The following is a 15,231-nucleotide window of genomic DNA, read 5'->3' on the forward strand; positions in this document are numbered from 1 at the left end:
ATATCTAATCAACAAGTAATTTGGAATTCGTGCAGAGGAATGAAAGGTCTTTCCCTTGGAAAATGACCACATATACAAATCGTTTAAAGTTTAATTTTTCAATTTTAATATTTTTACACTTTAAAATTAAAAGACACAATTTCAAATAAAAATATTTAACAATACATTTTAAAAACTATTATATAGATAGAACTAAATCTAGTGCAATACAGGAGCAAAAGCTAAGAACCTTTTCTCCAAAATAAAGATTGGCAGGAAAGATGTGCATTTGAGAAAAATATCTCTTTAATAGAAGCAATGCACATTAAATTAATAATCACATTATTAGCCTATCACTCACAAAAACGATTCAGTACTTTTTTTTTTCGGTTTTTTCCTTATCAAAGAAGAGAGAGATGAATAAAGAGTGGAGATTCTGAACAACCTTGTCAAAGAATTATTCAATCTCGTGTATAAATCAGAATATGGTATTGGTGGTTCCACGGAGAAAACAAGGATAAGTGTTGTTATATTTGAGGATTATCTATACGACAGTTCAGTTTCCTGGCTACATCAATCAAAATCAAAGAATAGGTTAGTTATCTCTCCTAATATATACTTTCTTCGCTAATTTTTAATTTTGTGTTGTTTTTCCTCTTCCATTAATTCCATGCATTTCTCAATCAGAATTGTGTGGACCAAAGTTTCTGTGTAAGCCTGCGCAGAATAACTAGAAGTTCATTGGAATAATTTGTTTATTATTTATGTATTTATTTTATTAGAAGAGGGATTTGATCATAATAAACAATGTGGCAGCTAGCGTGGTGGTCAGTTTAATATGATGCTAGTCAGCAGGCGTGAAAACTTTATAACTGCTGGCTAGCTAACGATTATAGCAATATAGCTTGACTATGATAGATTCAATATATTTAAGGATAAATATTACCCCTAAATTATTAATCTAGGAATATCTAGAACTCTAAACTCATTTTTATTGTAATATTTTCCTTCAACTTTTGAAGTAGTGCAATATTGCCCCTACTATTAACAAAAGTTAAATTTGACCATTAATTGACTTAAAAATGATAGAAAAGAACAAAACTTACATAAAATGATAAAAAATTATAAAAAAATGACCCAAAAATTACAGAAAATGATCAAGAAAATGTTCTTGGTCCTTTTTTGTAATTTTTGAGTTCCTTTTTTGTCATTTTTGATTAATTAATTGTTAAAGTTAACTTTTGTTAATAGTATTAGAGGGAGACATTGCACTATTTTCAAAAGTTGAAGGAAAATATTATACCAAAAATGAATTTAAGGTCTCAAATACTTTTAGACTCATAATTTAGTGGTTTTCTTGTCATTTAACCATATATTCTATAGATTTTTTTTTTGGTCCATTTTTTGTTAGAAATATTTACAAATGTTCTGGTTACCTATCATTGTACCATGCATGCAGACTCATTCAAACTTTAAAAATGATTGTGTTCCTTTAAGCATACAAAGTGTAATATCCCAAATTTTAGACTTAGAAATTCAAGAACAAGATTGAGTTAAGTATTTTACTAAGCCCAGTTGAGCATAAATCCTGCAAGTGTATTGAAAAGATAGAATGGCAGCTCTCAGGGACTCACTTGTAAATTTTAATTTTTAAGTTTCAATTTCTGTTTCACTTGAACCACATCACTAGTTATGTAATGAAAGTGTTAAAGTGATGTGTTTAAATGAGGATTTAACATAAAGGACGTGTTGCATGATGACTAACAAATCAAAATAAGAATTCAGCTATGCTTATTTTTTCTATATATAAAATATTAAAATTTGTACGTGCACATTTTCTTTTGGAAGTATCGGTGAATTATAACCTTTTCTTTACATAGTTTCGTCAGTACTTTTTGCAGCGGGTGCGTCGAAAAATGAAGAGAACGGAGTCACAAGAGAGTGTTTCATTAATGGAAGAACACTCTATTTCGTTAGAATCTTTGATGGCCAAGTTAGGAATTTCAGAGGACAAGCATCTTCCATTATCATCAGGCTGCTCTATCTATCGAGTGCCACCAAAACTTCGAAAAGAGAATGAAGAAGCATACACTCCTACCTTGATTTCCATTGGCCCATTTCATGGTAAAGTCCAAAGATTGCAATCAATGCATGAGCTTAAATTATTTTACCTCCAAAAATTCCTCAGGAGAACTCAGAACAATCTGTTACATGATTATGTTGAAGCATTGAGAGACCAGGAAGTTAAAATTCGACACTGTTACTCAGAGACCAGTCACATGGAAAGCGATGAATTCGTGAACATGATTATCATTGATTCTTGCTTCATCATTGAGTTCTTTCTTTCGTTAACAGGTCCATCAGAAGAAGATCCTTTGGTCAAGAATCCATGGCCAACTGAGTATATAAAGCTAGACTTGCTTTTACTAGAAAACCAGTTGCCATTTTTTGTTCTTGAGGACATATTCAATCTAGCTCATCCCATTGGCTTCAAAAAAATAAACTCATTTGTTGAGCTTGCATTCAAGTTTTTCAAGAATAATTTTCTGGGAGATACAGTTCCAAGCAAGTCGCATCTTAGCTTCAGCAATTTTGAACAACACTGCCTCAACCGACCAACTAGAGCTGGTCGTCGTTTACAAGTCTATCACTTGAATGATATGCTAAGGATGTTTTACTTGCTAGGTCAATTACCCGGAAGAGAATTTGACAAATCTGTGAAGCCTATATGTAGTACAAGCCAACTACGCGAAGCAGGTATTAGAGATAAAGAAGTCTCACGTTTATAAATTAAAAGACATACTAGAAATATATAAAGCAATTGCGTTAGACATAACCTAAGCTTTATATATTCTTAATCTATCTTTGAATTTCTGCTTTGAGTTCTTTCTATAATATTCCCTATACTTCTTTTCTTTTTCTTGGTTTTTTTTTTTTTTTTTTTTACCTTCTTGTCTGGGCTTGTTCAAAAGCTTCAAGTCTAATCAAAATTTTTCCCTTCTTCTCTATCTTTCTTTCTAATCTCTTGTTTTTTTTTTTTCCAATCTTTCATTCCTTTTTTCTTTTTCTCAATTTTTTTTTTATTTATCCTCGATTGAATGGCATATGATACTATATTCAATTAAACTTTTTATATTAAGCATGAATGAGGGAAGTTTATTTTATCAAAATAGTTTAAGTTATTTAATTAAACACAGCCTAAGCTTTATATATTCCTAATCTATTTTTTAATTTCTAGATGTGGGACTTCTTTATCAGGAATTAAATTCAAGGCTAGCAAACAAAAAAACATAAGCATAATGAAGGTAGAATTTTCAAATGGAGTGCTGACAATACCATGCTTTCCGATACATGATCGGACTGAGACTATGATCAGAAATGTGATTGCATTTGAGCAGTGTCACCATCCATTTTCAAGCTGCGTGACTGATTATATGATTCTCTGGGATCATCTTGTTAACACTGAAAAAGATGTTGAAATGCTTGTTCAAAAGGGAATCATACAGAACTTTTTGAGTGACAACAATGCAGTGGCTTCCATGATTAATCGCCTCTGCAGAAATGTTGTCTCAACAAGTTACAATCGTGAGTATATCATCGTCTTTAAGAAATTGAACGAGTTTTATAATAACCCTTGTCACAAGTATAAAGCAAACTTTAGGCATGATTACTTGTCGAGCCCCTGGAAGATTGCTTCTTTTGTTGCTGCAATTCTGCTACTTTTCCTCACTTTAATTCAGACAATATGTTCTGTCATTTCCTTATTTCAGTAGTAGGTCTAAAGTTCTCGTACAACTTTCTAATTAGTAATTAAATTCGTGGGATTATTCTTTTTTACTTTTATATAAACCAGGTTAATTAGTGAATGTGTGAAAATTTTCTTTTCTTTTTCTTTTCAATTTTCTTAGTTCAGGTAGATCACCTTGGTTGGAATAAAGATTCAACTTTGTAATTCTTCATAATCATGACGGCCAATAAATTGTGTATTATTTTTTAGCTTCTATAATATCCCGCCTGGTTCATTTCAAAAACAAATTGTCTATATATAACATGCATGTTTCTTTATTTATGGGCATGTCATAAATATATATTTGGAAGAGAGATGAGCATGACAATATTTGAATAAATTAAATAATTGGCAGGCTTGGGGCAGCAAAAAAATGGAGTCACAATATATAATTGGCATTTATCTATCTATGTACCTATTTAGTTGCCAGTGAGTTGCTCCATGTTAATTAGAATAATGTATTTCATTACAATTTTTTTTTTTTGAGTGAAAGAAAATGTCTCGTCAGTTTAATTCTGCGAGTGCTCAGGTCAATCATAGTAATAAAATCATATGATTACTTTAAAATCAGTTCTCATTTTTGTTCTTGAACACCAACTAGTACAGATAGATTCCAAGTCCTTCACTTGAATGACTGTATTTGTAATATACTTTAAAATCATATGGTTTAAATGCTTCGAGTGGGCTATACATATATTTCACACAAGCCATCATTACATAGAATGATAAGAAATTGGCCATTTTCATTTTTCAGTCGTGGTTTATTTTATAGATTTTCTTTGAAATTTTTTGTTGACGAAAAACAAAAATCTTTCATCTTTTTATAAAATTTATTGTCACACCCTAATATATAATGTAACCGGCATGAGATATATGCACAAACACACTTCCTTAAAGCCTCAATTAAGGAGAATTTGGAATTAATATATCTGACTTACAATCAACCTGATTATATATATATATATATATATATCTAATTTTACTTCTCACATAATCAAAATTATCAAACCTTTTATAAAAATTTTGGCAGCTTCTCTCCTGTAAGTAGTATCCAAAGATCTCTATAATAGAAATTTTACAATTTATATACAACAATACAAAGCTCTATTCCTCAGCAACAGATAGACAATGTAATAAAAAGAATCAGAACCCTAGCTATAGCCTATGTGGAGCACATAATCATATTTTTCATGATATAATTCATAAATTCATATTTACATCAATAGGAAATATTTACAGATTTGTTCCAAGCTCAGTAAAAATCCCTCATTGGGAAGCAGGACATGCAGCATCAGCTACGCTTTCCAATGAATAACATCCTAATCATAATATTTTGTAGAATCACAATGAATAAAATGCAATAATTATATAAATTATGTGAGAAAGCAATTCAATATAAGTAATTTGTCAACTTGAAATAAAAGTTCCATATAACTTCAATAATAACAACATTTAAATATATAATGACAAATCAGCTTTAACATTTGATCTTTACAAATCTAAATAATTAAATAATAAATAAAAATAACAATATTTACTAATTGAAAACCATTAAATATGAAATCACCAATTAACTAAAAATTCATATTTCTGGGGATTTATCAGAACAATTCATAAACGTGAATACACAGTTCACGAGAGTAATGCTAACCAAATGTGACTTGAGCCACGAAACGAACGTGAGTATGAGACCCACGAATAACAAACGTGAGAATAGAGCTCACAAAAATAAAACTAGCTAGTCATTGACCATGATGTGCCAAAGGCTAACGGAGCTGCTATTAGCAACTAGTGTTTTGCATAAAATCTCTTCTAAATCCATTTTCAAACATGTGAGAAAATCATTATTATAAAAATACAATTTGCATTTTCAAAGTCAAACTCGCATAAATTATTTTAAGCATTAAAACTTGCCAGAATAAAATTTTACAACTAATTTTCATACTTGCATTATTGACAAACTAGAATTATCAAGCTGACAAAAATAATTTCACAAGATAAAGAAATTTAAATAACATAATATCTCAAACTTAACAAGTTGTTATTAAAATAATCTACATAAAAACATAGTATTTTAGAAAAATAATTTTATTGATAATTAGTTAAGATGATATCCACTTACCTGCAATGCTCTCAGGTTCTAAAACTCACTCCGTTAACTCCTATCATGTTTCTCTTCCTCCAAATGTCCTATAAGAATATGAGTAAATAAAAATTTAATTAATTTAATTCTTTTTATAATTTATAAAAATTTCTTTTCACCTCTAACACAATCCCAATTTACTACCACTATTTGAGATTTCAAAACAGAAATTCATATCTTAGAATTTGCCCCATTATCACCATTTAAATCACTAATTTCCTCTATATCACTTTAGCTATGCCAATCTATTCATTGAGATATAATTCTCTCTTGGGCTTTGCATCAAATACTTTATATTCCAACCACTTAATTTAAAACTTTCTAACATTCAATCTCTTGTCCAACAATTCATTAATAACCACAAATTTTTTTAAAATTCAAATAGTTTACAAATAACTTCACAAGCCAATCTCTATATAATACCCAGCTCAATACACAAATAATAGCATCCAAGTCAATTATGCCTCCCAAGAGATCTAATAAATCTCTAAAAATACAAAATCAAGCAACCCCCTCTAACAAACATTCCATCAAGCATCTAATCTTTAAATCAAAAGTATAGGCTCTTCTATCCAAATCTCATACCAATCATTTTCTTCAACACCAACCAACAATATATAATCACCATATGTATCATGCCATTATATAATAAAACTCTCTCTCTTAATCATTTTATCAAACACTTTGTGAGCAATAAACCTCAAACTATTACCAAACCTCTTATTCAAATTCAAATTCATTTTTCAATGTCGATCATAGAATGACTATAATTCTCAAAAGAATGATTAAATTCATTTTTTTCTTTTAACAGCCCTAAAGCATTAATAGCATAAACACTTACTTAAAGGTTGCAAAAACTTCAATTTAATTAACTAGAATTTCTCCAAGTTACCTCCTACCGTATAATAGTCTAGACCAAGGAGGAAATTAAAATCACAGATAAGCCAACACTCCAATCAACACTTACGCACTACTAACAGGGGAAAGAAAATGGAATCTTAACTCACTAATGCACTTGAGGGATGAAGATCAGCACACAAACCTCCTTCACATATCAACAAGGCTGAACAGGGGAGCCATAGACTTGCGATCTGTGCCTCGACGCAGTGGTTCTCAGCGAACGTCACAGCAGCGGCGAGCAGACCTCCTACTCTTATTGACGGTGAGCTGAACGATGGAGGACAAAGGTGACTGGATCGAGAGCTTAAAGCTCCTGAACACCAATTTCTCTGGTTCTCAATCAGACCAAACACGAGCCAGAGAAGGAAGAAAGAAGAAGCAGCTTACAGTCGCTGGCATCGTTCTCAATGAAGGAGAAAGAAAATGAAGAGGATAGATCAAAGAGGCAGAAGCTGCTGTCCGAATCTCCCTCTCCTCTCAGCTGGATCTGGATCTTTTGAAGAATGATAGGGAAAGAGTGCACCGTGCGTTTTATTCTCTAATCTGTCTCTGTTTCTTTTCTCTTTTTTTTATTTGCAGAGGGGTGTAAGTGGTAATTTCACACGGTAAGACAAAATAAAAACAGTCTTTTTCTTGTACACCATGGGATTCGAACACCTGACCTGATTAATAAGGGCAAGAAGAATTCCACTGTGTTATCAGCAGCTCAAATACTTTTGCTCCCAACAACTAATAAAATATAATTAAATTTATCTTATTGTATAAATATAACCTGGGTTATTACATTTATTTCTTCTGGAAAACTTTATTCCATCTTTCATTTTGCTTCTATTTCTAAGGAACTATAAATCTGTGAATTATATACAACTATGAGAACAATTTCTATTTTCACTTCAACTTGATCTTACTAGCTCATTTAAATTTCTTTTGGAACTTTGCTGAAGAGGAATTCAATCCTTTGAAAAGATTAGCCGCGGAGCATTCCTTGTGGTATACAACACAAATGATCCATCAAAATAGATAATACAGGCGAAAGAAAAAGAAAAGTGGCATCCATCAAATAGAGCTTAATTTTCAGAGAAAACAGTCTACTAAATTTAACAAAGACTTGAAAGTTATACCAGAGATATTAAGCTACGTACTTCTTAAACAAGGAGACGATAGAACATACTGTCTGGATCAAAGTGAGCAAACGTAGTACAATTCCCCAAACAAATTTATCCTTTTCCAAGGAGTGCTCCAATATTCACGTATAAAGATGGGCATAAACTTGTGATAAGTGTTGTTATAAAATTCATTCAAATTTAAATATACGTCGCTATAATTAGTGTTCATGCCTTCATTATAAATATATCTGCCGAGTTCGTTAACTATGATGGCCGCGTTCTCATTGTCTCATGAAAAGCACTCTATGATTCCTTTTTCAATAAGAATTTCCACATCCTTTCCTGTGCTGATAAGATCATTCAAGAGATCTATGTGATCAGGAATGAAATTCCTCATCAAAGGGTGATGACACTGCTCCAAACCAACCAAATTTCTCAGCATAATTTCAGTCAAGCCATTATACCCAATGATTGGCATTTTGACGACTCCATTTGAATATTCCAATTGAAATATACCTTTGCTTTGATCAGCTTCAAATTTGAGTCGTGCCTCATGCAGTTGATTTGTAGTATACGGACACTTGACCATCGCATTTGTATCTCTTGATCTTGTTGGAGGATTAATACTTGGCACGTAAAAGGCCCCTAACATATCACGCAGGTGTTCCACTTGCAACCTACACCATAAGGTACTGTCAATTGATGTTCTTCAAAATAACTATATGATGAGGTAAGGTTTTAAAACATTTCATTCTTTTTAGGATATATACCTGGCAGGAAGGAAAAACAAAAATTTTCGTAGGTAGCTCGTGAAACGAGATTTCGTCGTTTAAGCCATGAGGAAAAGCTAGATTGAATTGACCCTCAAGAACAAAGAATGTATTTGATTTTCAAGTAAAATCAAGTGCCTCGTTATATCATCTCTTGGCCATCGTTTCGTCAACAAAGGTTGATCTTCAGTTGTTTCAAGCTCAAACTCTAGAAAGGATGCAACAAACAATTCAATGATGAAGCAAGCATCAGTTAGAATCATGCTTAAAGATTCATCACTCTCCATATGTATTGACTCCGAATAGCAGCCACGGATTTGACCTTCCCAACCTCTCACGGCATCAAAATAATCATCTAAAGATTTCAGCTCATGAGTCCTCTTCAGAAATTCGTTGAGGTACCGTAGTTTGAGCTCTTGCATTGATTCCAATCTTTGGTTTCCATGGTGAAAGGGACCAACGGAAACCATGTTAGGAGTGTAGGCTGCTTCATTAATTTTGCGAATAAACCAGTGGCACTCTGTAGATGCAAAAACCTGGTGCTGAGGGAAGCCGCATGGAGTCTATTTTTTCTAACTTGGCTTTTAGACGATTTAACGACTCTATTTTTTCAGATTTTCTGTCCACTGAACCACTTTCTCGTAACTCGATTCTTTTAAACTGCAAGAGCTTGCCACAATATGTATAGAAGGAAAGGCATTGTTTACATTGCTTGAACTAAACTTTTGGGGAGAAAAAATTGAATCTCACATGATTGCTTTCTTTTCTTTTTTTTTTTTTTTGAAGACAAAATTGAGCAAACAAAAAGTGGAAAGAAAATATATATTTTCTATTTTTGTCTTTGAATGAACATGAGATCGAAGACATGTAAAGAAAGAAAACAGACTAATTTCGTAATGAAATATATACTCATAAAAAATGGTGCAGGTTGTGTGCTATCTTTTTGTCTTCTATTTTGACGCAATATATTTTCGTCCTTATTTTTTTTAATAGAAAACTGAGGAAAATAATATACACTACAAAAAAATTGATTTTCAATGGCAACATTTGTCACTGTTGAAAGTCAAAAAGTCACTGCTAAACGATAAAAAGTCGCCATAATGTCGCCGCGAGCTCTTGTCGCTGGTTCAATATGCGGCGATAATAAAAGTCGTCGTTGAGAGTTGAGAATCGGCGATGACAAATGTCGCCGCAGAAAAGAAAATTTGTCGCAGTCAAACGATAGTCACCACTGAAAGTTGAAAATCGACGATGATATTTTGTCGCTGCAAAAACCACATATCAGTAGCGACTATTTTGTCACCACTGAATGTTAAGTATCAATGGCGACATTTGTCGCCACAGAAGCTATCAATTAGCGGCGACAAAAAGTAATGTTGATTCACTTACACACATGGCACCACATCACCGTCCACGTGGCGCCCACCTCACGCCACGTGGCACCATGTCACTCTCCATGTGTCACTCTCACCACACGCCACGTGTCATCATATCACCAATTTTTATTTTTATTTTGAAAGTTGTCTCCTTCAAGGTTTGAACCCATGACCTCCTCCTTTTGTGTCCAACCATTTTATCACTGAGTTGGAATGAACCTGTAGTTTATTATTACATAATTAAATATATATATATATACACATATTATTAAACTATACAAACACACATATATATTAAATATTAAATATTATAAAATATCATTACTATCCTTAAATACTTCAATTTAATTCTTTTAATTTATAGAATTACAAATTATATTATTTATTTTCTTTAAAGTAAACTATAAATATAATTGATACAATATCATTTGTATTATTTATTTTAATTTTTTTTTACTTCTTGAGGTTGTTATATTATTTATTTTAATATTCATATTTATAATTATAATATAAAAAATATCTAAGAATAAATAGTAAAAATACTGATGATTATACATTAGTTTATAATTATTTATATTTCTAAACTAGCATCAAGCTTTAAAGTTACTGATGTTAAATGTAAAACTTAAATTAAAAAATTAGATTAGATAAAATATTATTCTATGAATGAATAAATTTAAGTATCACACGTTTAATTATTATAAACAAGTAGTGTTATTGACTTTTACATTGATCTGATGACTTATGCTTTCTCTCTCTTCTCTTCTATCTTGAATATTTAAGATTTTTTACTTATTAGTTATAATTTTAAATTTAATTTGTTTTAGTTATTAATTAGTCAAAAAATATATATTAAAAATTTCATACTTATTTTGGCCATTAAACATCTCAACTGACTTTTGAATAAAATTATCCAAACAAATTTCAGTTTATCTAACAGACTTCTAAAAAAACATATCCAAACATAAATCATATTACATTTACTGACTTTTCTTCTAACCTTAGTTTGCTAACTTCGATTGAATCTTAACCTTAGTTGTAAATTTTTTAATACAAACACACACGTAAAATAATACAGTTTGGCTTAATTTTTTACTTTAGCTCATTAGCATTAAATAATACCTTAACCTTATATTAAAGTTACAATTTAATCATAGAATATATTAAATGAAAACTCATTATGTTATTTTATATATTCATTATAAAATTAAAATAATACAACAAAATTAATGTCTTAAAATGTTAAATATTAGATAAGTAAAAATAAAAAATTATGTTGATAATACAAAGTCAAACCTTCAGCAACGACATTCAAAGTTGCCGCTAAAAGTCTCATTTTCAGCTGAGACTTGTATGTTACCGCTAAAACTTACAACATAAGTTTTTTTAAAAAAATTATAACATATTTTAAAATATGTTGACAATTAGCGGTGACACTAAAAAGTCGTCGCTGATTCTCACCTTTCAGCGGCGACTTGTATGACGCCGCTGAAACTTACAACATAAGTTTTTTTAAAAAAATTATAACATATTTTAAAATATGTTGACAATCAGCAGCGACATTAAAAAGTCGCCACTGATTCTCAACTTACAAGTCGCCGCTGAAGCTTACAACATAACTTTTTAAAAAAAATTATAATATATTTTAAAATATGTTAACAATCAACAGCGACATTAAAAAGTCACTGCTGACTCTCAACTTACAAGTTGCCACTGAAGCTTACAACATAAGTTTTTTAAAAAATTATAATATATTTTAAAATATGTTGACAATCAGCAGCAATATTAAAAAGTCGTCACTGATTCTCAACTTACAAGTCGCCATTGAAGCTTACAACATAAGTTTTTTAAAAAAATTATAACATATTTTAAAATATGTTGACAATCAGCGGCGACATTAAAAAGTCACCGCTGATTCTCAACTTACAAGTTGCCGCTGAAGCTTACAACATAAGTTTTTTTAAAAAATTATAATATATTTTAAAATATGTTGACAATCAGCAGCGACATTAAAAAGTCGCCGCTGATTCTGAACTTACAAGTGGCCGCTAAAGCTTACAACATAAGTTTTTTTAAAAAAATTATAACATATTTTAAAATATGTTGACAATCAGCGATGACATTAAAAAGTTGCCGCTGATTCTCAACTTACAAGTTGCCGTTGAAGCTTACAACATAAGTTTTTTAAAAAATTATAACATATTTTAAAATATGTTGACAATCAGCGGCGACATTAAAAAGTCACTGATGATTCTCAACTTTCAGCGACGACAGTAAAGGTCACCGCTGAAAGTGTGACTTCCTGTGGCGACATGCACTTGTCGCTGCTGAAAGTCTGATAATCAGCCTATATCTTATCCGCAGAAAGTCACTATTTCTGTGGCGACTTTTATTGTCGCCGTTGAAAGTTGAGAATCAGCAGCGACTTTTTAGAGTCACCGCTGAAAGTCATTTTTTTTTGTAGTGATATGAGCTTAATACCTCTTTTTCTTCACTTCTTCAAGAAAAAATATATTTTTCCTCTTGATTTTAGTTATATATAGGAGACAAAATAAAAGAATAAACCAAAATTGAATTTAAAAATAAACATATAATAACACAAATTAATTGCAGGAATTAGAAGACATGCATGCATGATAAGAAATCATCATTAAAGAAAAAGATTGTAGAAATTTAATTAACTTGATGATGGTTTGAGTGATCTTGAGGAACTTGAAGAGAACTACTGCAGATAGACTAAGTTATAATAGAATTCAAAAATTAACTAGCATATATAAGAAAAAGGGATGGGTAAATAAAATAATGAGATAACTAACCTGATACTTTCATCTTCAGGAAACTTAAGGGAAAATAGCACCAATCATTAAACTTGTCAACCAAGTTCTTTACCAATTCTATGCAATAATATGTACACATATATATAGTTATCAAGCCGACTTCAAGTATTCTTTGCTTAATTTGAGCCTGAAGCCACACCAATCTTCATGTTGATAGCTTATTTTATTCTCTTTTTCTTCTATTGTGCTTTTCTTTCTTTTTTTATTTTCCTTTTCTTTTTTAATTCTCCGGGTAAAAAAATGTGTGTGTGATGCGCATGTTCATATATAGTTTATTTTATTCTCTTTTTCTTCTGTTGAGCTTTTCTTTGTCTTTTTTATTTTATTTTTCCTTTTTCTTTTGGGCGAATTAATGTGTGAGTATGTTTCATAGAGAATCATGTAAATTGATAATTAGGCCTTAAATAACTACAATATTCAAGAAGCTAGCTCATTGGTTAAACTTGGCGCTATATGGCAGAACACCATATAGGATTTTACATTAGTTATTAAGCCATTTTTCTTTATTTTATATTAGTTATTAAGCTTTATCTAATATAGGATTTTCCACTTCGATTCAACTTACATTGAGACAACTTAATTATGACCTTAACCAAGCTTCTAATCCCTTATTTATAATGTCATAGATTTTATATCCACCAAGTTAAATACTTTAATTCACTCGATGCTAGTTGGTTAATCTAGAGTCTCATTATGTCTATTGAATCACTTATAACACATTCCTTAAATTAATTATGCAATGTCTTACATAAGTGATTAAGGAACACTAATTACCCAATTTCATTGTGATGTTTGATTATACGGGGCCTCTATTTGTATCCTAGTAAATCAAAGCACAGATCCAATCCTATACTCCTCTAATCCTATTTATAGGGCAAAGAGAGACGATTAATTTTGGTTTTATTTATACTACTATTTTCTTTGTTCATGTTAGGAATAAGGACCGGCCGTCAGGGAAAGGGAGGTGAGGATAGACGGCCAAGAACAATAGAAGGACGTCACATCTTAACTTAAAGCCTTAAGGCTCAAGTTTATGGGTCCTTCCTCTTTATTATATACTAGTTATTAAGTCCAACTTTATCCTATATGGGACTTCCCATATCGTCTTATGTCCACTCACACTTAGATAACCTAACAATCTCTTTCCTCAAGTGTGAGTCCACAAGCTCTCCATATCAAATACATCCTAAATACCGAGTCCTTATTTTTTAGAGCCAGCTCAATTTTCGAGCTTCAAACAGTATGGCACACCCAAGTCATTATTACAATCAGAGCTAGTCTCATTTGGGGCTTTAAATATGTGTACAATAATGGGCTTACAGATCTTGAGCGAAACCTGACTCTGATACCACTTGTTAAGAATAGAGAGCGACCACTCAAGAATAAGGGGAGAGGAGAGATGGGCAAGAGCAGTAAAAGGACACCACATCTTAACTCAAAACCTCAAGGCTCAAGTTTATGGGTCCTTCATCTTTATTATATATTAGTTATTAAACCTAACTTTATCCGAAGTGGGACTTCCCACATCGTTTTATGTCTACTCATACTTGAACAACCTAACAGTTTATCTTTACTTTTCTTCCATTATTAAATGCTTAGAAAAATTATTAAAAATAATTATTTTTATTCTTATTAGGGGTAGAGGTGAAAACTTATTAAATTTTAAGATCAAGTTAATGAGATTTAAGATTTTTCTTAATTCTAGGTGAAACATGTTGAAAGTGACTTATAAATATGACTAGCGAGAGTATTATATAAATTTTCAGTTTGTTTGTTTTTTACTGGTTTATATTAAATTAACATAAACAAGTCAAATAAACAATGTGCCAAAGTGGAGGTTAATTAGTGACATGAGCAAATATATGGTAATTTAAACTTGATCTACACATCACAGACCAGGGATGAATATAATAACCAAATATTGAGTCACAATATTTGACAACTTGTATTGAGGAATCTGGCCTGCATATACTTTGCTTAGTTGTCGAAAAATGAAGAAAAAGGAAAATAAAAAGAAAAAGAGAAAAGAGAAAAAAGAAAGGAAAAATGACATTTAAAACCCTTAAATAAATTAATTTACCAACAAGAGTTGGATCTAGTAGAAGGAATTAACCCCTCGTAATGTAGCCAACTAAGGTTTGAATTCTTACTGGAAGATATACTCACATTTAGTGTTGGATCATATATCGAATAAAATTTCCTCCAATAAAAGGATATATCTTTGAGCAATCAACAAAAGACCATCAAATTTTGAAATTTCATAAAAGGGCTATTGATCCTTGGCTGAAATTGAAATTTTTCTGACTTAATTTTTCCCATACTGCTTATTTTAA

General features: G+C 31.1%; 2 protein-coding genes and 1 long non-coding RNA gene across 4 annotated transcripts; 1 reads left to right on the plus strand and 2 right to left on the minus strand.

Moving 5' to 3' along the window:
* The first annotated feature begins 495 nt into the window (after positions 1–495).
* LOC129290283 (UPF0481 protein At3g47200-like) lies at positions 496–3,832 on the plus strand. The gene is made up of 3 exons (XM_054927007.1): positions 496–573; positions 1,881–2,736; positions 3,238–3,832. The coding sequence occupies exons 2-3, from the start codon at positions 1,896–1,898 to the stop codon at positions 3,750–3,752; spliced, it is 1,356 nt and encodes a 451-aa protein (XP_054782982.1). The 5' UTR covers positions 496–573; positions 1,881–1,895; the 3' UTR covers positions 3,753–3,832.
* A 998-nt stretch (positions 3,833–4,830) lies between these two features.
* Positions 4,831–7,331, minus strand: LOC129290203 (uncharacterized). Of its 2 annotated transcripts, none has more exons than XR_008588283.1 (3): positions 6,952–7,331; positions 5,889–5,956; positions 4,831–5,085 (listed from the first exon to the last, which is right to left on the minus strand). It is a non-coding gene; the product is annotated as an uncharacterized LOC129290203 (long non-coding RNA). The 2 variants fall into 2 exon arrangements; XR_008588284.1 differs by having other exon boundaries at positions 6,917–7,331.
* Positions 7,332–8,204: 873 nt separating this feature from the next.
* Positions 8,205–9,155, minus strand: LOC129290025 (uncharacterized). The gene is made up of 2 exons (XM_054926748.1): positions 8,824–9,155; positions 8,205–8,592 (listed from the first exon to the last, which is right to left on the minus strand). Exons 1-2 carry the CDS (start codon positions 9,153–9,155, stop codon positions 8,205–8,207), a joined length of 720 nt encoding a protein of 239 aa, XP_054782723.1.
* Between the last annotated feature and the right edge of the window lie 6,076 nt (positions 9,156–15,231).

Source organism: Prosopis cineraria, unplaced genomic scaffold (genome assembly GCF_029017545.1).
Source record: "Prosopis cineraria cultivar Desert tree isolate PC_DT_omini unplaced genomic scaffold, ASM2901754v1 PC13, whole genome shotgun sequence".
Classification (NCBI taxonomy): Eukaryota; Viridiplantae; Streptophyta; class Magnoliopsida; order Fabales; family Fabaceae; genus Prosopis; species Prosopis cineraria.